The sequence below is a fragment of the Diospyros lotus genome, chromosome 7 (genome assembly GCF_014633365.1).
Source record: "Diospyros lotus cultivar Yz01 chromosome 7, ASM1463336v1, whole genome shotgun sequence".
Taxonomy (NCBI): Eukaryota; Viridiplantae; Streptophyta; class Magnoliopsida; order Ericales; family Ebenaceae; genus Diospyros; species Diospyros lotus.
In genome coordinates this window covers 329842-356366 of record NC_068344.1, presented here as the reverse complement: position 1 = coordinate 356366, position 26525 = coordinate 329842, and the positions used below count along the sequence as shown (strand labels likewise).

The 26525-nt window shown below is 38.1% G+C and overlaps 1 protein-coding gene across 2 annotated transcripts; it reads right to left on the bottom strand.

Moving 5' to 3' along the window:
• Positions 1-90: 90 nt before the first annotated feature.
• On the bottom strand, positions 91-25567 carry LOC127806729 (FH protein interacting protein FIP2). Of its 2 annotated transcripts, none has more exons than XM_052344201.1 (11): positions 25486-25567; positions 24886-24995; positions 23976-24110; positions 16616-16771; positions 16191-16274; positions 15916-15962; positions 15709-15782; positions 14626-14684; positions 14281-14340; positions 2421-2501; positions 91-322 (listed from the first exon to the last, which is right to left on the bottom strand). In XM_052344201.1, the coding sequence occupies exons 1-11, from the start codon at positions 25532-25534 to the stop codon at positions 269-271; spliced, it is 909 nt and encodes a 302-aa protein (XP_052200161.1). In that variant the 5' UTR covers positions 25535-25567; the 3' UTR covers positions 91-268. The 2 variants fall into 2 exon arrangements, 1 of the variants encoding a protein (XP_052200161.1); XR_008024491.1 differs by having other exon boundaries at positions 255-322; positions 14281-14333.
• Positions 25568-26525: the final 958 nt, after the last annotated feature.

Below are 26525 nucleotides of genomic sequence, written 5' to 3'. Positions count from 1 at the left end.
CAGCCAAACCAATTTTCAACACACAGGTTACATTCATTCGCATATCATTCAACTTTTCGTCAGCACATTCCAAGACCTACAGTCCACAGCTCATTCACAACCCACACTACCATTTATCATTTCCAATCCACCATTAACTTCAGCTGTACATACATCATCATTTCACATATTAGTTTCTCAAAGCGAGTGAAAAGTATTGTCTAAAACACAGACAAATTATCCGTGGGGAAGAATAAACACCGGATCAGTATGCTGTGTCACATTATCGTCATCTTATCGCTCCCAGCAGATTGGCACCATCAAGCTTTGCACCTTCCAAATGCTGTAAGCAAATCAAAATTACAGATTAATGGGATTTAATGGCATGATCCTTCTTGCAGAGATGCTACTAGTATATTGGTTTTTCTCAACCAGTCCTCAAATGATTCACCAAGTTTTTGAAACCAGATGAAAAGCTAATAGGGTTTATTCCAGAATCAAAATGCAAGGTTTGGACTGTCAGACAGACTACATGCAAATCAAAGTATAGGACACATTAGTCCGCGCCCATCTCTAACTTCCTGAATTATGGTATGAGCAGGGTAAGAGATTCCTCTAAAAAACAGTGGGCTACATCCCAAATAAATAGCCAAACAAAAATGGGAAAATAAGATCTTTTTCCTTTTTCATGGGTGGGGTGGGGAGCTAAGTCTGAAGAAGAAGATAACAATAATCTGTCACTCAGAGGACAAGGCAATGATAGAAACCATTTTCCAGAAAGAATGTCCAAAACCTATCATATATTCACTCAGGAAAAACCTACTATACCCCAACTAGCATGATAAAAACACTTACATCTAGGTGGACTTTTCTCATCCACCCCCACCATGTTGGTCATGTTTCTTTCCTTGCATTTGATGATGTATACAAAAGAGCAGAGAAAGGGATACACCCTAGCTAGGTAAAGAACTGAACCTTGAGGAAATTACGAAGTTTCTGGGTATATATAACTTGGAGGAGGAAACTTTTATACATATGAGGTTGAAAATGAGGCCAGGGCAGTTGAGGACATAAATTCCCCAGCTGCAAAGAAATGGCAAGGTGGAAACCACTCCAAACCCAACAAGCTGCCAGAGGGGCAGATTCAAATACTAGTAATGTTCACCCAACCCTAATGCGGCTCTTAATCTTGGCCATCAAGCCTCAAAACTAAAAGAATCGTATACTTTTGGATACTTTTCCAGACCTATTCCCTAAACTAAGTAGGAGTGTTAACAAGTTACAACGTGATCCAAGAATATAGACAATCACACCAAACAAAAAGGTAAGAGATCAAGTAATGAAGATGACTTTTACTAATACAACAATAAATATTACAAGCATTTCGAAATAACCTGAGTGTGTGGTAGATTCTATGGTTCTACCATGTACCCCCAAACTGTAAACTTGTTATATGGCATTAGCAAACAAACCCCAAGTCTCACATAAGCCTACTGGCACTTATGTTCTATGGTTCTACCAAGTACCCCAAATTGTAAACTTGTTATATTATATGGCAACGAATGTGGATATTAGCAAACAAGAATTTTTTGAACTTCTAAAATTGCTTATAACTAATTCTACCATGCTAAGCAATAGTAAAAATTCTAAACCAAACAAACCATCCTCGAAAGCAAACAAAATTATTAAAATTCCCTTGTAATGAAGAGTAAAAAATAGTAATTAATTATTTAGAACATGATTCCTCTCTCCATATTACTTACTTATTTGAATGTATTGGGAGTAACCCGTGACAATGCTGCCAAAGAAAAGGACAAGACAGAATATTGTGACTCAACATATAAATTCCAAAAAAGCCTAGACAGAGCAAGGAGATGACCATGTGTGAGGACTTAATTCTATAATGTATAAGAATTTGGAACATCAACAATGTGTGGATTCCAAAACTAATTCAGTATCATAACCATGGGTGAACTCCAAAGCACCAAAAAGCAGCCACTCCCTAAATAAAGACCCAGTGCATAGGATGATTTACATAATATCTATTATCAATCATTTGCATGAGAAGTCTACAGTAAAGAAGCATAACAAATATTGATTTTATATAACAATGATAAAATTTGTGCAAGGCACAAGGGTAATGAGAAAGATAGCAGGCAAGGCAATAAATGGTAAAACAGTGAAGCTTACTGATAATAGAAAAGGAAAAAGGACAGGATGCCTCTGCACAGAAAAAAAAAAAAACTGCAAAGGTGTCTGTGCATCCCTAACTCTAAGCTCTGGGACAGGATGGCATATAGGTAATAGAAATCTCAATGAATGTTAGTACATTCCATCCTATCCATCCACAAGCACACAAATAGTAAAAGGCCAAACTATGAAACAAAATTCTGCAACAGACATACAAATTCTTAACGGACATTGGTTTTGGTTATACTTACAGTTTCACGGAGATTGACGTGCCGTAGATAAGCTCGTTGAAGGTTTGCACGCTTCAAATTGGCATTACTCAACTTTGCACCCTGAGAAAAATAAGCATTCCCGTTGAATTAAGTAAAACAAAGACATGCGAAAAATTTTCTTCAAATACCAGAAAATATAAATCATGTTATCTTATCAAATGAAAGAAAGAAAATGGGTAAATAAATTTTATTCCTTTTAACAAATTAGTCCTTATACTTTAATTTGTCTCATAACAACCACTAAACTTCTAATTTTGTTACAATTTAATCCCCCATTAAAAATTCAGTCAAAATATTATGACATGGCAGATACATAACATAAAGAAAAATAAAAATTAAAAAACCCATGAGCAGCAGCTGTCAGTGGTCACTGGCCGGTAACCACTGCTATAGACCCCGCAGTGGAAGAACCCATCACTAGGTTCTACTTCTTCTTCCTATATATATATATATATATATAGATATGTACAGAATCTTCAAAATATTACGCGATGGCCACTGGCAACCCCTGTTTCTTTGTTTTTTATTATTTACTTTTCTTTATTTTATGTATCTGCAGCGTCATAATTTTTTGGTAGAGTGAAACAAATTTTTAAAAAGGGACTAAATTGTAACAAAATTAAAAGTTTAATGATTGTTATGTGACAAAGACAAATTAAACTAGAAGGACTAGTTTGTTACAAAGCATAAAGTTGAGGGACCAATGATGTTATTTACCTGAGAGAAACTATAAATTATGATACCAAGGCTAGATGTAAAAAATATGAACCTCAAAATTTTGACACATTAAATACCAACAGTAAGCCTGCTTCAAAGACCACAAAGGATTCCTTTCCTCCCACTATTGATTAGTTAATATAACAAATCTAAACAATTGCAATTGAAACAAGCAGAAAAGTAATGCTTGATTGATTCTAAATGTGTCGAGAACAAGAAGTTAAATACTCTACCTATCCTTATCTTTTCTCCTAGAAAATAGGAGATGAGATAGGATATTCTATCTCCTAAAACCTAGGAAATACTATCTCCTAAATTATAGAAATAACCTAAAATCTAAACATACACATTCAAACTTTAAATTATAAGTTACAATAATTCAATCTACATGGCCGGATGGCCTTATCCTTCATAAATGATCTTTAACTTTGAATTTCGTCCAACACTCCCTCGCAAGCTGTGGAGTAGATGCACATCATTCTCAGCTTGCCAATCAGAAATTCGAACCCCGGTCTCACCATAGCCTTTGTGAACACATCTGCTACTTGATCTTTGGTGGGAATATAAGACAAGACTATCCCTCCTTCAATTTCTCGTTTTATAAAACTTCTGTCTATCCTCACATGCTTCATGCGATCATGTTGAATAGGATTCTTTATTATGCATATTGCTGACTTACTATCATTGTGGACCCTTGTAGGTTGAGCCAAGGGTATCTTTAGGTCCTTCAATAGCCTCCCTAACCATATCACTTCACATATTCCTTGAGCTATCGCTCGGAATTCTACCTTAGCACTACTACGGGCCACCACTGATTGTTTTTTGCTTCTCCATGTCACCACATTTCCCCATACCTTGGTACAATATCCCGTTGTTGACCTGTTGTCCTCGTTTGAACCTGCCCAATCTGCATCCACAAATCCTTCAATTCCCTTTTCTTTTGTTTTTCGAAACATTAATCATTTTTCAGGTGTTCTTTTAAGAAACCTTAGTACATGAAATACTGCATCCATATGTCTTTGTGTGGGTGAGTGCATATATTGACTTATTTTACTTACTGCATAGGCAATGTCAGGCCGAGTCAAAGACGAATAAATCAACCTTCCCACCAAGCGTTGGTACCTCTCCTTGTCTACCGGAATATCACCCTCTTCTTCTCTTGATTTCCAGCCCTTATCTAGTGGAGTGCCAGTAGGTCTACATGCCAACATCCCGATGTCTTTTAGTAAATTCAGGGTGTACTTTCTTTGTGATACAAATAACGCTTCTTGACTTCTAGCCACTTCCATCCCCAAGAAGTATTTCATAAGCCCGAGATCTTTGACTTCAAATTCCGCCTTCAGCTGTCCTTTTAAGGTTTCAATTTCTTGTAGATCATCACTTGTTACAATGATATCATTAACATAAACAATTAGAATAGATTTCTTCTCATATTCTGTGGTTTTTACAAACAACGTATGATCAACTTGTCCTGTTGATACCCAAATTGAATTAAGGTTATGATGAATTTTTTGAACCACGCCCTACGTGACTGCTTTAATCCATATAGAGATTGTCTTAGCTTGCACACATTTCCTATGCCAGCCTCCCCTTCAAAACCAGGTGGGATCCTCATATATATTTCCTCATCTAAGTCCCCATTAAGAAATGCATTCTTAATATCAAACTGAAACAGTGGCCAATCTAAATTTATTGCAATAGAAAGGATTACCTTAATAGAATTCAACTTAGCCACAGGTGCAAAAGTCTCCTCATAATCTATCCCATAGGTTTGAGTGAACCCTTGGGCCACCAACCGTGCTTTATATCTTTCAACACTACCATCAACATTATGCTTCACAGTAAATATCCATCGGCATACAACTATATTCTTGTCTAAAGGTCTCCTCACTATTTCCCAAGTGCCATTTCCCACCAAGGCCTTCATTTCCTCCATAACCGTTGCTTTCCATTTAGGATCCTGCATTGCTCCTTGGATATCTTTTGGAACAACTATATTGTCAACTTTAGCAATAAACCCTCTGAATTTAGGAGACAACTTAGCATAGGTCTGAAGAATTTCAGTAGAAAACTTGAATGAAAACTACTGTGATTTATTCATTCAATGGTAATAGAACTTTATATACAAAGAGTCCTAAAAATAGTAAACTTTATCTCCTAGATACCAGCTCATCTATCTCCTAAATATTAGCTAACTTATCTCCTAGATATTCTCCTAAAAATAGGGAAAGATTACAACTCAATTTACAGCTAACAAGATAATTTACAACCTTTAAAATCTGGAAACCTTCTTCTTCCGTGAGATTATCTTCCAAGACTCCTAATGGATTACAACTTCTTCCAACACCCTCCCTCAAACTGAGGAATATATGCTCATCATTCCCAGCTTGCTTCTAAGGATTTCAAAACCCTGTTTTTGCATGGCTTTAGTTAAGATATCTGCCTCCTGATTTGCTGTAGGGATATACATCAATTTTATGACTCCTCCTTCTATCTCTTACTTGACAAAGTGCCTGTCAATTCTGACATGCTTCATTCGGTCATGCTGAACCGAGTCGTTCACAATGTTAATGGCTGATTGGCTATCACTATAGAGCACATTAGATGATGACATAGGCATAGAAAGGTCACTCATTAATTTTTCTAACCAAATTACTTCACAAATTCCTTGAGAAATGGCCCGATATTCCGCTTCCGCACTGCTCCTAGCTACAATTGGCTGTTTTTTGCTCCTCCAGGTTACTAAATTGCCCCAAACTTTGGTACAATACCCAGATACTGATCTGCTATCTTCAATTAAACCGGCCCAATCCAAATCATCAAAGCCAACAATCCTCCTGTCTTGATTTTTCTTGAATAACAACCCTATCCCAGGTGTCCCTTTGAGGTATCTAAGAATATGATAGACTGCCTCAAGATATCTCTTGCTCAGTTGGTGCATATACTGACTTATAATGCTCACAGCATAGGCTATATCTGGCCTAGTGTGAGATAGATAAATCAGCTTTCCTACCAACCTTTGATACCTCCCTTTATCTACCAAATAGTCTCCATTCTCTTCCTTATTTTTCCAGTTTGGCTCTAGGGGAGTACTTGCTGGTTTGCAACCCATTTTTCCTGTTTCTTGTAGCAGGTCCAGAGTGTATTTTCTCAGAGATATAAATATGCCTCCACTGCTCCTAACTACTTCCAATCCAAGGAAATATCTTAATTCCCCTAAGTTCTTCACTTCAAACTGGCCTCAGCTGTTGCTTCAACCTCTCGATCTCTTGCAAATTGTCCCCTATGATAATAATATCATCCACATACACTATCAAGATAGTTCTTTTTCCATTTTCTTCGACTTTAGTAAAGGTGGTCAACTTGGCCTTGCTTGTACCCTAGTGTGTATACAATATCACTAAACCTTTTAAACCAAGCTCTAGGAAATTGTTTAAGCCTATAGAGTGATTTCTTCAATTTACATACCTTTCCTTTAGTGTTGCCTTCTTCAAAACCTAGTGGAAGTCTCATGTAGATCTCTTTTTCCAGCTCTCCATTTAAAAAAGCGTTTTTTACATCTAGCTGGTGTAATCTCCAGTCTAGATTTACAACCAAGGACAATAACACCCGAATGGAGTTCAATTTTGCCACTGGTGCGAAGGTTTCATCATAATCTAGGCCATGGATTTGGGTAAACCCTTGTGCCAAAGCCTTGCCTTGTATCGATCAATTTTTCCATCAGATCTATACTTTATGGTGATGCTTCCCACTACTTTATTTCCCTCTGGTAGCTCAGTCACTTCCTAGGTATTATTTTTCTCCAAAGCTGTCATTTCTTCCATAACAGCTCCCTTCCAGTTCATATCTTGTAGAGCCTGATTAATATTTGTAGGAATAGTCTTCTAATCTAGACTTGCAATAAATGCTCCGTATAGAGGAGACAATTTTAAGTACACCAAGTAATTTGAGATGGGATATTTTGTATAGGCTCTTACCCCTTTTCTTAGGGCAATTGGAATTCCAAGGTCATCTTCACCTCTGCTCTCGGTTGCCACCCTGCCTTCTTCAACATTTTCTGGACTTATCCCCAAGTCAGATGAATGTAGAGGCTGAGGATTCTGAGGTCTTCTTGAGTAAACCTGGAGAGGAGGTTTATTTTTAGCTTGATCTTCCCTACAGGTCTCAGTATTTTCTCCTTCCCTCCTTAGATGATCTGAGAGCAGATTGATAGAGTCAGTCTTTAGATTAGGATCATCTTGAGAATTCTTAGGCTTTTAGGATGGCTCACAAAGAGAATTGGGATAAGGATGACCAAATATAGGCAATAGAGTGCTCCATATATCTTCTGGGTTGTTGGTGCTTTCTTGAGGCTGATGGTGTTTGAAGAAAGACTGATATTCTAAGAAGGAGACATCACAGAAAATAGTGAACTTTCTATTGGTATGATTATAACATTTATATCCTTATTGAGAGAGAGAATACCCAACAAACATCTCGAAGCTTTAGGGTCTAGCTTAGATTGGTTTGGTTGTTTTTGGTGTACAAAGGCTGTACATCCAAACATTTTCAGAGGCAGAGAATTGAGGACTCTAGAATGGTAAAGAAAGAAATCAATAAGGATGCTCGAGGGGGTTTGGAACTTCAGAATTTTTGAGGGTAGCCTATTGATGAGATAGGCGGATGTCAGGACAGCTTTCCCCCAATAATTGTTAGGAACTGATCTAGCAAACATCAAGGCCCTGGCTGTTTCAAGAAGATGTCGGTTTTTTCTTTCTGCAATCCCATTTTGTTGAGGATTGTAAGGACATGAGCTTTGGTGAACAATATCATGCTCATCTAGGTATTGATTGAATTCGTTTGAAAAATATTCTCGGCCATTGTCCGTTCTTAGAACATGAACGGAGGTTTGGAAAACATTCAAGACCATTTGATGAAACCTTTTGAATACAAGATAGGTTTCAGATTTGTCTTTCATAAGAAAAACCCAACACATTCTTGTATGATCATCAATAAAAGTGATGAACCACTAGGTATTTGTTATGTTGGATATCCTAGTTGGTCCCCAAATGTCACTATAAATCAAGGGAAATGGTTTTGATGGTTTGTAAGCATGTTTAGGATGAGAGCTCTTAGTTTGCTTTGCAAGGATACAATCCTCACAATTGAAATTCTGAAGTTTATTTCTAGGAAGATCTGGATACAAAAACTGAAATATTCTAAGCTAAGATGCCCTAATCTTTGATGCAATAACATCAATTCTGACTCTGAAATTGAAGCTAACATGTTTTGAAAAAATAACCTAGACTCTTGTAGGAGATTCAAGTTGATTTATTTGATATAATCCTCTTCTTTCCTCGGCCTTACCAATCATCATCCCCGAGGATATGTCTTGAAAAACATAATAAGAGGAGAAAAATGTTACAGAGCAATTCCTTTCTGAAGTTGATTTCCTTGGTGATATCAGGTTGCATCTCAGATTTGGTACATAGAGTACCATATCTAAGCTTAGGCCTGATATGTAAGCCTTTCCCTTTCCTTGGGCTGAGGATTTCGAACCATCAGTTAGCAGTACTATTATTTCTTGATCCACAGGTTCAAAAATAGATAAGTTTTTTAGGGATCCTGTCATATGGTCAGTAGCTCCCATATCTACAATCCAACAATTAGTATACGATCTTTTAGATAGGAGAGAGTAGCATATATTACCTTGCCTTGCCAAAGGCATCTCAAGATTATCTGTTACTTCCGAACTCCCTTTTCCTTTAGAATGATTTAGTAATTGCCGAAGAGCCTCTAACTGATCGTCTGTAAAAGTAGGCATATTTGAGTTACTTTTCTCTGTTTCTGCAACATATGTGGATTGACCACCTTTCCGTTGATTCCCTGGTTTCCACGAGGCTAGCTTTCCATGTATCTTCCAATAGGTTTCCCTAGTATGATAGGGTTTATTGCAGTGGTCACACCACTGTTTTTCTCTCTGTATTTCACCTTTTGTGGAGGCTGAGGCCTTTCCTCGTGACATACTCAATGCTAAGTATCCTTCGTTTCCTGCATGTCCAGCATAAGACAGCATCGCTCGTTTCCTACTTTCTTCTCTTCTTACTTCAGCAAACACTTCTTTTAGAGATGGGAATGGTTTAGCACCAAGCAACTTGCCCCTTACTTCATCTATATCCGAATTTAGGCCATGCAGAAAATTAAATATACTCTCTCTTTTTCCATCATTTTATCATACTTCATTCCATCCGCTGGAAACTCCCAAGTGATCTCATAAAAGAGATCCATCTCTTGCCACAATTCAACTAAGGTATTATAATACTTAGTGACCGAGTTGTTACCTTACTTTGTGGTTCGGATAGTGGATCGAACTTGAAAACTTTGTGTTGTATTCTCAAGATCCGAATATATCTCCTTGACAGCCTTCCAAATCTTGCTCGCCGTCTTGTAGAACAAGTATGTCCTACCAATCTTTAGCTCCATGGAGTTTATTAGCCATGCCATGACTGTGGCATTTTCTACTTCCCAGACTCCATAAGTTGCTGCTTCTACACTCTGTTTTTCTATCTCTCCAGTCAGATAGCCCATCTTGCCTTTCCCTTTAACCACAAGCATAACTGATTGGGACCATTCACGAAAATTGGTTCCATTGAGCTTATGCACGGTTACTTGGAGAGTATGGCTATCGAGAGCTGTTGTAGAGATTGGAATTTGATGATTCCTAACTTGGGAAGGAGGATCAGAGGTTGAACTCTCACTTGGTGTAGAGTTCTCGACCATCGTGATGATAGATGAGTTCTAATTGAAGTAGAACTTCCGATATACTGCCACAAACCGTGGCTCTAATACCATGAAGAATTTCAGTAGAAAACTTGAATGAAAACTACTGTGATTTATTCATTCAATGGTAATGGAACTTTATACACAAATAGTCCTAAAAATAGTTAACTTTATCTCCTAGATACTAGCTCATCTATCTCCTAAATATTAGCTAACTTATCTCCTAGATATTCTCCTAAAAATAGGGAAAGATTACAACTCAATTTACAGCTAACAAGATAATTTACAACCTTTAAAATCTGGAAACCTTCTTCTTCCGTGAGATTATCTTCCAAGACTCCTAATGGATTACAACTTCTTCCAACAAGGTCAAATGATTTTTTAGTGGGTATTTTGCACAGGACCTTACCCCCTTTCGTAGAGCTATGGGCATTGCCCAATCCAGCCCATCCTCAGGTGCTGCATCACTGCTAGTGTCATGCTCCTTGCTGAGAGTTTCCCTTGTTTCAAGACTGTCCTTCAAACATTCTTCTCCAGTCCTGTAGGCGTCTTCTGAAGCACCAACAGCTGTTGGTAGAGATGATTGACACTGCTGCAGCTTAGTTTGGTCTTTTGGTCGTCGGGAATAAACAAACAAAGGATCAGCTGGTTTGGTATTGTTCTGACCAGAACAATGGCCAGATACTGTTGTGTTAAAATCAGTGGTTAATTCAGGGTCAGCTAGAGCTGTAGCTGCTGTTGTAGGAGGGGATTTCACTGTTAGTGTGTTATCAGAGGTTTTAATAATTTCCCCCCCTTAAGATACACTGGCAGTGAAAGAGTGGGAGTAGGAAGTGGATCAGTGGGAGGATCCATAGATGAGTTGTACTAATAGTAGGGTATATCCTCATAGAATGTAACATCGGAGGAAATATAGTATTTTCAGTTCATAGGGCTGTAACACTTGTACCCTTTTGGGTAGGAGAATAACCAATGAAGAGGCATTTTAGGGCCTTGGGATCGAGCTTAGTACGAGAAGGACTGTGATAATGAACATAAGTAACACATCCAAACACTTTAGGCGCAAGGGATTAGAGAAAAGGAGCATGAGGATATAAGGCACAAAGGGTATCAATGGGGGTTTTGAAGTTCAAGGTCTTGGAAGGTAGACGGTTTATAAGGAAAGTTGTTGTAAGAACCGCCTCCCCCCAGTAGGAATGAGGGACATGGGTTGTGAACATCATTGATCTTGCAACTTCTAAGAGATGCCTATTTTTTCGTTCGGCCACACCATTTTGTTGTGGTGTGTAGGGGCAAGAGCTTTGATGTAAAATCCCATGATCAAGCAAGTAATTGGTTAAGTCATGAGAAAAATATTCCCTCCCATTGTCAGTCCTAAGAATGTGAATTGAAGCTTGGAACATATTCACAACAAATTGATGAAATCGTTTGAAGATACCACTAGCTTCGGATTTCTCCTTCATAAGGTATACCCAACATGCTCTAGAGTGGTCATCTATGAAGGTTATGAACCACCTAGAACCTGAAATATTTGGGAGTTTAGAGGGGCCCCAAATATCACTATGAATTAGATGGAATAGAGAATGAGGGTTTGTAAGATTGGATGGTATGATGGACCTTAGACTATTTTGCGAGAGTACAATGCTCACATGAAAAAATGTGATCTTTATTAATGAAGAATTGGGGATACAAAAATTTAAGGTAAGGAAAACTAGGGTATCCTAACAACTTATGCCATAACATAGCTTTGGCATTAGCGTTAACATTGAAAACAAATTTATTCGAATGAGCAATTTCTAATGAGTTCCCGGGCAACCAATAGAGGCCATCCCTAGCTTCAACACTACCAATCATCATCCCCGAGGCTTGGTCCTAAAATAAACAATAGGATGGAAAGAAGATTACTTTGCAATTCATGTCACTTGTAATCTTACTCACGGATAACAGGTTGTAACTTAATCCTGGAACATATAGAACTGAATCAAGTTTTAATTTTGAAATACACACTTTACCAAGACCCAAAGCAAGAGAGGTAGAACCATCAACCATAGAAATCTCAATCAGCTTTCTACATGGCCTATATTCAGTCATACATTCCATGGAACTTGACATATGGTCAGATGCCCCTGTATCTATTATCCATACATCCTTAAGAATCTGTTTTGACACTAAAGAGCAGTGAGGGTTACCTTGCAAAGCAACGGAGGCTGTAGGTTGAGGATTAGAAGAATCAGCCAATCTTGTTCCTTGACTAAGTAGCCTGTACAATGTCTGTATTTGTTCTTCTATCAAATTTAGGTCTAGTTTTAATCCTTTTTCTCCACCTAGTTTTGGCCCATCTTCACCAGATGCAGCAGCCACATAGGCTGATCTACCGCCTTCTCGTTTATTCCTTGGTTTCCAATCGATTGGTTTGCCATAGATCTTCCAACAAGTCTCTCGTGTGTGATATGGCCTCTTGCAATGATCACACCATTGCTTTTCTTTCCCGGAATATTTTTGACCAAAATCCCCTTGCTTAACAGTAACAAGGGCTGAATGTTGGTTAGTCAAATCAGTAGTCGATTGAATCATAACCTTTCGGCGACTTTCTTCTCTTCTAACTTCTGCAAAAACTTCCCTTAATTTGGGCAGAGGTTTAGTGCCTAAGATCCTGCCACGTACCTCATCTAGATCACTGTTAAGTCCATGGAGAAAATCGAAAATCCGATCTTTTTTTATCATCTTATTGTATTTAACACTATCAGCAGCACTCTCCCAAGTAATTGTATAAAACCAATCCATCTCATGCCATAACTTTACCAAAGTATTAAAATAATCTGTAACACTTAGATTACCTTGTTTGGTGTTCCTTATGGCTGACCTTACCTCAAAACTTTGAGATGAATTCTCCAAATCTGAATACATCTCTTGCACCGAGTCCCAAATCTCTTTGGTTGTTTTGTGGAAGAGGTATGTCCTTCCAATCCTAGTCTCCATGGAATTTATCAACCATGCCATGATGGTTGAATTTTCTGCCTCCCATATGCCATAAGAAGCCTCTGTTGGCGAAGGAGCTGGAGTCGCACCAATCAAATATCCTGCTTTTCCTTTGCCCTTGATCACCAATAAAACTGATTAAAATCACTCCCTAAAATTACTCCCATTTAACTTATGGTGAGTAATTTGTAGTGGGTTATTGTCGATTGAATGGCTGGACATGTTAGGAACGGATTGTGAAGGAGTCGAATGGTGAACAGCACTTGGGGAACTGGTGGCTGAAGTTTTTGTAAGGGTAGGGTTTTGGTTTGCATCGGCCATGATTTTTTTTTCTTCGAAAAAGAAGGAAAAACAAACAGTAGAAAAACTAGTTGAGGCTTAACCTAAGCTATGATACCATGAAACAAGCAGAAAAGTAATGCTTGATTGATTCTAAATGTGCCGAGAACAAGAAGTTAAATACTCTACCTATCCTTATCTTTTCTCCTAGAAAATAAGAGATGAGATAGGATATTCTATCTCCTAAAACTTAGGAAATACTATCTCCTAAATTATAGAGATAACCTAAAATCCAAGCATACACATTCAAACTTTAAATTATAAGTTACAATAATTCAATCAACATGGCCGGATGGCCTTATCCTTCATAAATGATCTTCAACTTTGAATTTCGTCCAACAGCAATATACAGGGGTTGGATTGGTAGTGCAGTCCAATCTGCCCCACATATCCAATGTGCCAAGGTGCAAAATTTGCTCTGGAAAAAAAGTTCAGACTGGGTACCAACAATAAGCTCTTAAGAGAGTACTTGTTTCCCTGTTTTTTATGGTCAAATGGAGCTTGTAAGCTCCCTACAAGCTTATATTGTTTTGTTACCTGTTTGACTAAACATGGAAGCAGCTTATGAGCTCCTCCCAATAGCTTTTTTGAAAAGTTACCACACACTAGCTCTTTATTTGAGAGCTTATAAGATATCTAAATAAAGTTCCACTTGACCAATAGTAAAATACCCCCCTTAAGCTCTTACACCTTAAAAGCTCCTATAATTTAAGCTAAGCCAAACACCCTCCAAATGGGCTCTTAAACTGAATGACTAAAAAATTTGATTATTTGTATACAAAAACAGAAAATTGATGAAAAACTTGGGAGTAAAAAAAAAAAAAGCAATGACCCTAAGTATCTAGCAAAAATTGACAATTCCTTGACCATTGAGATCAATCTAATCCCATGTACAATAGCACTTACTAAGAATCAGACATGAGGATAGATGGCGAAAATCCAATAGCCAAAAGAATTATGTGAATTTCTCTCATCTATAAAGTGTGAAGCCAAAATAAAATCTTTTTATGCACAAATTTGTCACATAAAAGTAATAAGCTTTTACCTTTAAGTTGGCTCCTTCCAGATTAGCTCCCTCCAAGTTGGCATTAGTGAGATCTGCGCTCTGGAAAACTTTGAATTAGGATACTTAAAACCCCCCCAACAACACCAAATTATGAATTTAGACCTAGAATAGCTGCTTTTTTATTCATGACATCTTCAAGAAGAAAAAATTAACACAAGTTATTATGTACATAATATTATTACTCAAATACATGTCTTAAACCAAGGCTCCAACTTTCACGAGATTATAATGATATTATAATTTTTTTCTTTTATAAGGAGACAACTTTTTTTTACTGTTGCAAAACAAAAAAAAAAAAAGAAATGATGAGCACAGATGTTGAACCTGTAGGTGAGCAGAACGCAAGTCAGCCCCACAGAAGCTACAATCTATTAAACAAGAATCTGCAAAATGGAAAGATAATTTCAGGTTGAAGCCTTATTATAATAATAGCAGTCATCAGCTCCAAAAATATAAGCAAGTAATTGGAAACTGATATGTCTAGTGAACAAGACCCAACAGGAATAACTACAGGTTAACAGAGGACCTGGCTCCAAATCCATCCACACGATTCTGTTAGGACCCCCATTAAACAAACTTATTAGAGAAGAAAGAAGACTTTGGAAGAGACATTAAAGTTTGATATGAAGGGTATAGGCCTAAATGAAAATATGACAAAAGACAGAAATACATGAAGTCTAGAATTCATGTAGCCGACCCCACATAGTGGGATAAAGGCTGGATATGTTGTTGTTGTTGTTATCAAAGAAGAAAGAAGGAGGGGAAAAGTGGTGGGGACCACAGGGGCAACCACGTAAAACGACTCAAGGGTAAAAGAGTCACAAGTTAGTTAGACGGAATAATCGGGCATGTGGCTGGAACGAGCAGAAGAGAAGGTATAAAAGGGAGGAGAGAAGGAGGGGATCTGGAAAATTTGTTAAAGAAATCGTGGGAGAGTGAGGCCCTCTCGAATAGACCAATTTTGCTTTTCTTTCATTGTATTCACTTATATCCATTGTTGAAGCTACTGTAATTGAGGAATTCCTACTGTTATAGAGCTAAGATTCAATCAATTGTGTAAGGGTGCTATCAGATTCCTACTCCTCACAGAAATCTAACAAACAGTAAAATACGGAGTTACAGGAGATGTCCAAATCTGATCACATTTTGTAACGCAGTTTCGATTCAGAGCTGACTTCTCTTACTTTTCCTAATTATATAGAAGTGAACCACAGGTGACTGACTTTAAGAGCTTGCCAAAAAATATTGACTTGAAAGTTCTTTGCTTTCTTGCTTGCTTGACTTCCATATTGAACCTATTTTGTATTTCCATTAATACAGAAGCATATGAACAAATAGTATGATATGAACTATTTCTGTCTCCACCTAACAATAGAGCCTTTGAAGGTGTTGATAACTATTTACTACCTTGTAAGTTTGCACTTTGAAGATTAGCTCCAGCTAACAAACATCCACGAAGATTTGCGCCTGTGAATTCACATCTTCCCTAGGCAAGATAAAATTAATTGAGCTGACAATTCACATCAATGTGAACGCTCAAAAATCATTTAAGATTGCTACAAAATTTCATTGCAAACAAATGGAAAAATCATTACTACTTTTGTTAAGCCTTACTCGCGCAGAGTTGCATTGTGAAAAATTGAACTCTCGGCATCAACATCCTGCAATAAAGTTCAGAGCTTTGAAAATGACTCGATCAAATGTACATGAAGTATAACAAACATAAACACGATCTAATCAACATGAGCAGTATGCGTATACTATATCAAAATGTAGCATCTATCTCACAGGAAAAAGAAAAGCTGCATAATGAACATGCACCTTCGCTCAGAAAATAGTAGCAACCATTATAAAGAAATGCTGCATAGATAATGTTGGGTAAAACCTACCCGAAACTTTGCACATTGAAGGTTTGCACGGGAGAAGAATACACGTTTGAGGCAGGCATAACTGAAGTCCACATAAGAAAGATCCTGTATTCCAACCAAAAAAATAACTCATGTTTAACAGTATGTCATAGATGCTTTCTTAAGCCCATACAGGGAGTTTCTCCAAAAGAGGATCATGAATGAATGGTCATATACCAGTGGTGAATCAGACAAAGTAAGCTTCACAATAATTACAGATAACCCAAGGAAATAAGCAGATGGCCAGGGGCTCATAGCTATTTGTAGTAGAAACCCTAGTAGGAATTATGTTTGTGCATGTCCTAACATGCAGAGTAGCCAGAGACAATAACCAATTCCTTTCATGGCCAAATTAGCAGGCAAAAACATTCTAACCATTTCATATGAAGTTCAAGGAGGACTATTACCAGCTTAGAAAGATCAAGGCCTGAAAGGTTTACTCCTCGAAACCTAACTCTTTCCGATTGTATGCACTTGATGATATCAATGCGTGTCAATTCAGTATCTAACCCCTCATTCTCTTTCCTCTTATCCAAAACATCATTTATTCTGTCTATCAGTCCCTGAAATTAAACATTAAAATCTTGTTGAATAGTGATAACAATTCTCCAAATAGATAAACACAAAAGAAGCAATCCAAGGCAGGCACCAAAACATGGAATTGAATTGGGAAACGAGGCAGAAAAATAAACACACTAGAGCAAGGAAAAAGACCATGATTTTATATTTGGCATATTTTCATATATTTAAAAGAGAATGAACTTCCAACTCATTCAAGCATATTCAACAAACTATAATATGCAATTTCAGAACAGCAAGGTCCTTAGGAGTTTGCAGAGCCACTGATCAGGTGAACCCTTATCATTATCAACAATCAAAATTATTCGCACACATCTCCCAAGTGGCAATTCATATGACAAGAAAATCCCTCTCTAATGGCCCTGGACATTGAATCACATTTCTCACTTTTAAAGTCGCCCTCATCCAAGCCTGGGTTACCTAGGGACAGGAGCTACAGAAATTGCAGTGTATCACATAAATAATCTTGTTGAGTTGTATATTGTTGTGTGTATATTTCTCCTAGGATTAGCCTTACGCTTATGTCATGGCTTATACCATGACCCATGCATTTGTATATATATATAGGTGTAGAACCTATTAGTTAGTAAGAAAATATACAGAATATATTTTTCTCTCTCTAGCTTCACATGGTATTAGAGCTACCATTCAAATCCAAACCCTAGATATATCCACCTCCCGAAACATCTCTTGAAGCATCGGCCACGCCATCTCCTGCTTCAACACCACAGCAGCACCCAAATCCTGCCGCCATTGCAACCATCTCATTCACCCAGACCTGGCCACATCGACCCAAATTTGCACCGTCTCCAGCTGCCATCACCCAAATCCGGCCACTGTTGTCGCCATCGTCACTATCGCCTGCCATCGCCGTCGCTTGGTCTCCTTATCGCCGCATCACAGTCACTACCGCCATCTCGCTAAATCTGCATCTCTGTCTCCTTGTCTAACCGGATCTACCTCTTTATCGCTCAGATCTGGACAGGCTCAGATCTGGCCACTCCTGTCCAGATCCGGTTGTTCTCGTTCAGATCTGGTCGCCACTTGCCCAACTGTTACCCAAATCCAGTCATCAACTCTTGCCATCGCCTCCAGATCCGGTCGCTGCCACTGCTGTTGCCCACATCCGGCCATCGCTGCTCAGATCCACGCCTAGCTCACCCAGATCCAGCCGTGCCTGGTGCAGATTCGGTAGCCGTTGTTGCCCAGATTTGCCATCGCCTCCAGATTCCATTGTCAGTCTTTAGATCCAGTCGAGCCTTGCTCAGATTCGACTGTCAGTCTTCAGATCCAACCATCTTCTTCCTGGCCTTGTTCTCCTTCCAGCGCAGCTCTCAAATCTCGCGACCTCTTCTCCGAATCTTGTGCGTCGCACAAATCTAGTGTCATCGCTACATTGTCATTTGTTGTCGTTGCTATCAACCTTCATCAGTGCTCAGAGCAAGTCTCTACCGCTCCGTTTTTGGCTTATTTTAACCCCCTTTTTTGTCTCAGATTTTTTCCCCCTTGTAGGCCTTTGACCTAACATGGCAAGTACCAATAAATCCACCTCCTTCGGTATCTTGTCTCCCTCTCCAGTCATTGCTACTGAAAAGTTAATGGGTAGTTCCAATTATCTCTCTTGGTCTAAGGCTATTGAACTATGGTGTATAAGTCAAGGTTTAAATGGTCATCTGACTACCAAAGCTGAGGATGTGGCCACAGACAAAACTGAGTGGAAGACAGATGATGCTCTATTATATAGTCTCCTGTGGAAATTGATTGGTCCCTCTCTTCACCCAATCTATACCAACTATACCACCTGTTATGAGTTGTGGAGTTGGGCTAAGACTCTCTATACAAATGACATCCAATGCCTATATTTGGTAGCGTCTAATCTGACTAATTTAAGACAACAGGGTTTGACTCTTCCCGATTTCCTTAGTCGGTGGCTTCGATTAAGGCTGAATATAACTCCATTTTACTTGCTAGTAAGACTGTTGTAGAGGATCTTGCTCAAAGAGATAAGTTCTTCAATGGTTTGTACCCTTGCTGCTATTGGTCCTAAGCGTGCTCCTGTTCGTGACTAGATCCTCGCCAGTCCTAATGTCCCTACAATGGATGAAGTATATTCTAGTCTTTTTCGAGTTTCCTCTATTCCTACCATGACTGTCTCTTCCACAAGTGATAATTCAATCATGGCTTCGCAGATTCAGAGTCGTGGAGCACTAGGAGGAGGCCGTGGTGGTAATCAAGGCAAACACCCCAAGTGTAACTATTGTCAAAAGTGGGGGCATACTAAGAAATAGTGTTATAAGCTACATGGCCGCCCTCGTGCTAATGTTGCTTCTGTTGATGGATCTCCGTCTGAATCTTCTGATGGACATCCATCAAACTCTTTACTTCTCACTGGGGCTAATTATGATGAGTATCTAAGGTATAAGACATCCCAACACTCCTCAGCTGCCTCTATCGCCCATTCTCATTTTACTAGTTCTCTTTCTTTACCTTCTGTAACTTTGGCCAATGGTTCCAAAGTAGTTGCTAAAGCTATTGGCACTGCCAAACCCTTAGGTGATGTTCTCTTCGTGTTTTAATTTTTAATTTTGAGTTTGAATTCATTTTCAGTTTTGTGTTTTGAGTGTCTATTTTGTGATTTTTGAAAACGCGTTCTTTTTGTTATTTTGAAAATTTGTTTCTTAAAACAAAAAATTAGAAAACGCGTTTGCTTTAAAATTATGAAAAACATCATTTTATAATATTTTATTCAATAAATTTAATTCAGAATAAATTATAAACAGTTATTAATAAATTATAAATTATTAAAAAAATTTAATACAAAAAAATCATATTACATATTCATATTCAAATAAAACAAAACAAAACAAAAATCAAATCACAAAAGAATTCAAAACATAGAAGATGAGGAGCCACAGCAGAAATCAATCACAGATGGAAGTAACGATCAATGAAGGGGAGGCCATGATTCGAACGGCAGCGGTGGCTGGGGTTGTCGATCGGCGGCGGTAGGCGGTGGCAGGCAATGGCAGGCGAGATGGTCATTTAGCAGTCGAACAGAGGGAAGGCGGTGATGTTGGACACGATGCAAGGGGAGCGACGGTGGGCGGTCAACGGCAACTCACACGGCCGATGGCGGGCGCGATCGATGGCGGTGGTTGCGGTGGCAGTGGTGGATGCGATCAACGGCGGTGCTGTGTTTTCGCATTTGTGATTTTGGGTGTTTTGGGGAGAGAGAGAGAGAGAAAGAAGAGAGAAGAGGTCTGTTAGATTTGGGGGGAAGAGGGCGATCAATGGCGGATTTTGGCGATGGTGGGCGAGGTCGACGGCAGCTCATGGCAGCGATGGAGATGGCGGGCACGGTGTTTGGCCAAGGCTTGAGGGAGAGAGAGAAGAGATACGAGATTGGAGGCTTGGGGGGGGGGGGGGGGGGGGGGAAGGAGGCTGTGTGCGTTTTCCGTGTTTTGTGTGTGTTTCACAGAAAACACCCAAAACAACAAAATATTGTTTTGGATTTTCTATAAAAAAAATTCTCTTGCTTTCAAAAATACGTTTTTGAAAACAGAAAAGAAAACGCGTTTTTAGTATTTTGAAAAACTCAAAACGGGTTAAAAACAACAAAAAGAACAGGCCCTTACCTTCTCTACCTTTAGATTTTGTCCTTTATCTTCCCCATTGTTCTTTTAATCTTGTATATGTCAGTAAACATACACGTGCCTTAAATTGTTCTATCACCTTCGATGACAATTCTGTTACTATCCAGGATAGCGATATGGGACAGATGTTTGGCATTGGATGTGAGTCGTAGGGTCTCTATCACCTCAACCTTCCTAAATCTCTTGTTGCTTGCTCAGTGAGTGAGTCTCCTACTCTTCTCCACAACCATTTGGGGCATCCTAGTTTGGCTAAGTTTCAGAATATGGTTCCCAGTTTGTCTATGTTGTCGTCTTTCCATTGTGAGTCTTGTTAGCTTAGGAAACAGTCTAGAACTTCTTTTCCAAAGCGTGTCATTAATTGGGTTGTGTCCCCATTTGCTTTAGTTCATATTGATGTTTGGGGTCCTAGTCATGTTAGGTTTTCAATTTTTTGTCACGTTCATCAATGATTATTCTCGATGCACGTTGTTATATTTAATGAAAAACCGTTCTGAGTAATTTTCAATTTTTGAATCTTTTTATGCTGAAGTCAAAACGCAATTTCATACAACTGTTCAAGTATTGTGCAATGACAATACCCCTGAATATTTTTCTGCCCCCTTTACTACATTTATGTCATCTCAGGGGATCTTACATCAGTCGTCTTATGCCCATACACCACAACAGAATGAGGTTGCTAAACGTAAAATAGACATTTGATTGAAACTGCTCACACCCTTCTTTTACACCATCATGGTCCCCTTCGTTTTTGGGTTGATGTTGTCCTCACTGCTTGCTATCTCATTAACAAGAAGCCTTCCTCTGTTCTTCAGCAAAACATTTCTCTCTCTCCTTTGTTTCCTGATCAACCATTATATGTTCTTCCTCCTCGTGTCTTTGGTTGCACGTGCTTTGTCCATACCATGTCACCTAGTCGGGATAAATTATCTGTTCGATCCATCAAATGCATTTTTCTTGGTTACTCCCGACTTCAAAAGGGTTATAAGTGTTACTCTCCTGACACCCAACGCTATTTTCTTTCTAATGATGTTACATTTTTTGAATCATCCCCTTTCTACTCTTTACCCCCTTTTGAGTGTCATCCCATGTCCGAGGCCATCCCTATTCCATCTAGTCCTCATGTTCCTATTATCCCTATTCCCTCCAGTCCTCATGTTCCTATTATCCCTATTCCCTCTTCTACCCCGTTACAGGTTTATCATCAGCGTTCTCCGACTTGGTCTCGTGATGGTCTTGATGATGTCACTATGCATACTCCAGCTTCTCCTATTGCCCCAATGACTCATGCTGCCTCACATCCTACTCTAGCATCTCCACTTGATGCGGTCCTATCTCCTGATGATCAATGTCCCATTGCCATTCGGAAAGGTACCCGTCCTACTCTTAATCCCCATCCCATTTATAATTTTCTTAGTTATCACCATTTGTCTTCCCCTTTCAGTGCTTTTCTTTCTTCCCTATCCTCTGTTTCTGTTCCCAAGACTGTTAGAGAGGCACTTTTTGATCTGGGGTGGCGATAAGCAATGGTAGAAGGGATGACTGTTTTGCATTCCAATGGTACTTGAGATTTGGTTCCCTTACCCCCAGGGAAATCTCTTGTTGGATGTCGGTGAATCTATATTGTTAAGGTTGGTCTTGACAGGTAGATTGATCAGCTTAACATCCGTTTGGTTGCCAAGGGGTACACCCAGATTTATGGTTTTGACTATGGTGATACCTTTTCCCCTGTGGCTAAAATGTCCTTTGTGCGTTTGTTTCTCTCTATCATCACTATGCGCCACTAGCCATTGTATCAGCTGGACATTAAAAATGTCTTCTTACATGATGAGCTTTAGAAAGAAATTTATATGGAGCAATCTCCTGGATTTGTTGCTTAGGAGGAGTTTGGTTTGGTTTGTAAACTCCATCGCTCACTATATGGTTTAAAATAGTCTCTGCAAGCTTGGTTTGGTCACTTCAGTGTTGTTATTCAGGAAGTTCGTATGACTTATAGTGACTGATCATTCAGTTTTCTACAAACACACATCACAGGGGAGATGTACATACTTGGTTGTCTATGTGGATGATATTGTCATTACAGGTGATGATTATGATGGTATTGCTCAACTGAAGAAACATCTTTTCTATCATTTTCAGACTAAGGACTTGGAGTTACTTAAGTACTTTCTTGGCATCGAAGTTGCTCAATCCAATTTTGGTATAGTTATCTCTCAACGAAAGTATGTGTTAAAACATTCTGGAAGAAACTGGGATGCTTGATTACAAACCTATAGATTCTCTTATGGATCCTAATGTAAAGCTTTTACCAGGACAAGGGGTGCCTCTTGCAGATCCTAGGAGATACTGCAAGTTGGTTGGAAAACTTAATTATCTCGCTATCACTCGGCCTGACATTTCTTTCTCAATCAATGTTGTTAGTCGGTTTTTACAATCTCCTTGTGATAGCCAATGGGATGCAATTGTCCAAATTCTCAAGTATATCAAAGGAGCTTCAAGTAAATGACTATTATATAAGGACAAGGGTCATACTCAGATAGTCGGATATTTTGACGCTGATTGGGCAAGTTTTCCATCTGATAGACGATCTACGTCAGGATACTGTATTTTGGTTGGAGGGAACCTGGAATCTTGGAAAAGTAAAAAGCAAGATGTTCCAAGGTCGAGTGTAGAAGCAGAATATCGTGCTATGGCCTTGGCAACATGTGAATTTATCTGGTTAAAACAATTGCTTCAGGAACTCTAGTTTGGAGAGATATCACAGATGAGGTTAATTTGCGATAATCAAACTGCGTTACATATTGCCTCCAATCCATTCTTTCATGAGAGAACCAAACATATCGAAATAGATTGTCATTTCATTCGATAGAAGATTTTATCTGGTTGTATTACCACAGATTTTGTCAATTTAAATAACCAATTAGCATATGTCTTTACTAAATCACTCAGGGGTCCTCGAATTGGGTATATTTATAACAAGCTTGGTGCATATGATATATATGCTCCAAGTTGAGGGGGAGTGTTGAGTTGTATATTGTTGTGTGTGTATATTTCTCCTAGGGTTAGCCTTACGCTTATGTCATAACTTATGTCATAACCCATGCATTTGTATATATATAGGTGTAGAACCTGTTAGTTAGTAAGAAAATATACGGAATATATTTTTCTCTCTCTAGCTTCACAAATCTCCTATCAAATAGAATCTCAATTTAGCATTTCTTCTCAGAGTCCAGGGCGGCCCACAAAAACTCCCCTAGAGACAAAATGGAGATGATTTACATGATAAATTAAGGCTTATCTAAGATGATAAAGAAAAGGCAATAATAAGATTTAGAAAAGCAAAAACAGAAAGCAAGGAACAAGAAAAAATGTCAATTATCACTGTCATTGCCCTCAAGTTTCAAAAGGTAACCTGAAACAAGAAGATCATTGATATATTGTAATTATTTCACAAGTTTAACTCCACACATGCTCTAGAAGAATCTACATAATCATGACATGATGCAAAACTTCTAGATTTGGCAGTAGGGATGCTTACAAGTAGCTGATAGTATTCTGCCTCCCTTAGAAGCTCTGAATATTCATTGTCTTTCAAGGTGGGAATAACACCATCCCTCAACCAATTTAGAATATGCCGGAAATGTTTACCATCCCTATCAACAAAGACATATCCCTGCCAAGCAAAGAAAACCACTAAGTAATGATAATAAAATAATAATAATTGTCAGGAAATGGGTTCAGTTTCTCATATACTTTGTGAAAAGGCTAGGTGGTAGGATTATTTAATTCCATACATGTAATGCAAGTCCTTTACTCAAAACATCTATATTAATGATATTTTACCAAAAATTACTTTAGGAAAGGATCCAAGAACCTAGAATGAAGCAACACATAAATCATAGAAGAGTGCAGAAAATAAGAAATGGTGATCTCAAATGATATCAACTAAAATCAACAGAACAGAAGTGGGAATTTACCATTGAAGTGGGAACTTTACTTGTAAAAGAAATGACACAAGGACCTCAAAAATAGAAATCAAACACGGGAATCAATGAATCTCTGAAGAGTTAAAATTTAGAAAAATGCGTGAAGCCTAAAACAGTGCTTTCTAACTTGGCAGGAGACACATTAGAAAATGAGAAAGACTATTATTGTTTCGTTGAATAAGAGAATATGATAACACAGAAGCAAGTACAGAGGAATGAGGCATCTTTGATGCAACTATTTTGAAGCTCTCCACATTTAGCTTCACAACAAACTAATACTTGAGGGAACTTCATTATCCATCGTCCAGAGAGTAAAAATCAAATCTAATTGTGCATTGAAAGGCATAGTTCAACTCAAGTAGTTCATGAGACAGAGTGCTCCTAAAAATTGTTTAAATGAAAGTTAACAAAAGCGCAAAAATCTAACAGCCATATGGTGTGTGCATACTTGGGTATACATACCTTTTCAGAGTTCTGGCAGACAGCGTGACGGCCGCTGAACATAGCAGCAAGCATGGAATCAGGTTCCCTTCGAGTTAATGTATCAACTGTCGTCCAAAACTTCTCGCCCCCTTAAAATTGAGGCAAACAGAAGGATCAAATTCATAAGCAGTTAATGGTACATCAGTAATAGATTAATCAAAAGAAAATATAGCCATCAAAGTCTTCCCCTCTGCCGTGTCGAGATAACAACTAGAAACTAGTCAGTTCGTAGACAGAAAAGATAAGCAATCCCATGGCATTATAAAATAGTAGTAGGATAGTGCCCATTCATAATTGTGTCTGGAAAGAAAGACTCGGAGGATGCTGCATACTGAACCAGGACGAGGAAAATCAAAGAAAAAACCAGGAACAAAAAAAATAATAATAACAGTGTCAATTTCAGAGGCGTAGGAATTTGTGAAAACCGAAAGTTGTGTTGATCAAAGATTGCTCCCATAGTGAATCTGTAAAATTAGGGTTTACGCTTCCTAGATTTACAGAATTGCAAGTGCACGTAAAGAACCAAAGTTCAACAAGAAATCGGAGGGAGAGGGATGAGAGGAAGAAGGGTTTGCTCACCGATGTTGAGACGGACCAGCGAAGAGGACGGATCGGAGTCCATTGTCATCAGTAGAAGACGAGACCAGCCCCTGTTGCAGGCTTGTACTAAAATAATGGTGGCGTACCAAACATATTATAAGAATCTTCCCTTTTAAGGCTTAAAATTTATATCAATTAATATTTTTATCTTTAATTAAAATTTTTAAATAATACAAATATTCTTTTTTTTAATCTCTTTCTCCATTATTCTCTCCTTCTGCTTTTTTTTTTTTTTATTCAAAACCTTTTTCCTCCTAATGTTCATTCGAATTGAGATTTAACCATTATAATTAAAATTTAATGATGGTTGAGGTTCAACTCAGCCATCAAAGAATGGTTAGGTTAAATTCCAACCATCTCTACTCTCTAAATGTGATGATGATTGACAATTTTTTTTTTTTTATAACATGAGATATCCAAATTTTTGATCAAATTAATTTCTATAAACTCATACAAACTTTCCTAGCAAAATCTCATAATAATTGCAAGAGACACATAGTGCATATAAAAACTCTATCAGATAGTTTGATTGATAAAATACTATATCAAATTCTCACGACACGTAAGGTCGCATAGTGTAATATCTCAAGTTTTTTCTAGAATTTTGAGGGTAATTTATTGTTTTAAGGAAAATAATTATTCAAAAATTTGAAAGATAATATTTATTCCTTCATTTGATGAGGAGAGAGAAGATACATTTAGTGCAAAGGTAATACATTTGATGTTGAGGAATGATACGATTAAGTGCATGAAACAATGAAAAGGCAAGAGAGGCTAGTTGAAATTAAAAATTGCAAATGACATTCAATTAGACAATAGTGTGGAAAGTATGGGCTAGGTAAGGGAAAGGTGAAAATGGTAAACTGACGAGTTAGGTAAAATCTAATATAAAATAAAAGATTTCTCAACTTCTAATATACTAAAGAAAAATGAGCATATTTTAGATAATTAAAACATAGAAGCAATAGAAAAAGGAAAAGATAGAGAAGGAACTTGAAACTCAATAAGAGGATTCATTA

What these genes read in the sequence shown, in the direction of transcription:
- LOC127806729 (XM_052344201.1), bottom strand. Translation starts at nt 25,534, where the DNA reads ATGACAATGGACTCCGATCCGTCCTCTTCGCTGGTCCGTCTCAACATC. An exon ending in TTCAATGTGCAAAGTTTCGG is followed by an intron (nt 15,963 to 16,190) that starts GTAGGTTTTACC and finishes ACTTTATTGCAG; the next exon opens with GATGTTGATGCCGAGAGTTC. An exon ending in TGGAAGGAGCCAACTTAAAG is followed by an intron (nt 2,502 to 14,280) that starts GTAAAAGCTTAT and finishes TATTTTTCTCAG; the next exon opens with GGTGCAAAGTTGAGTAATGC.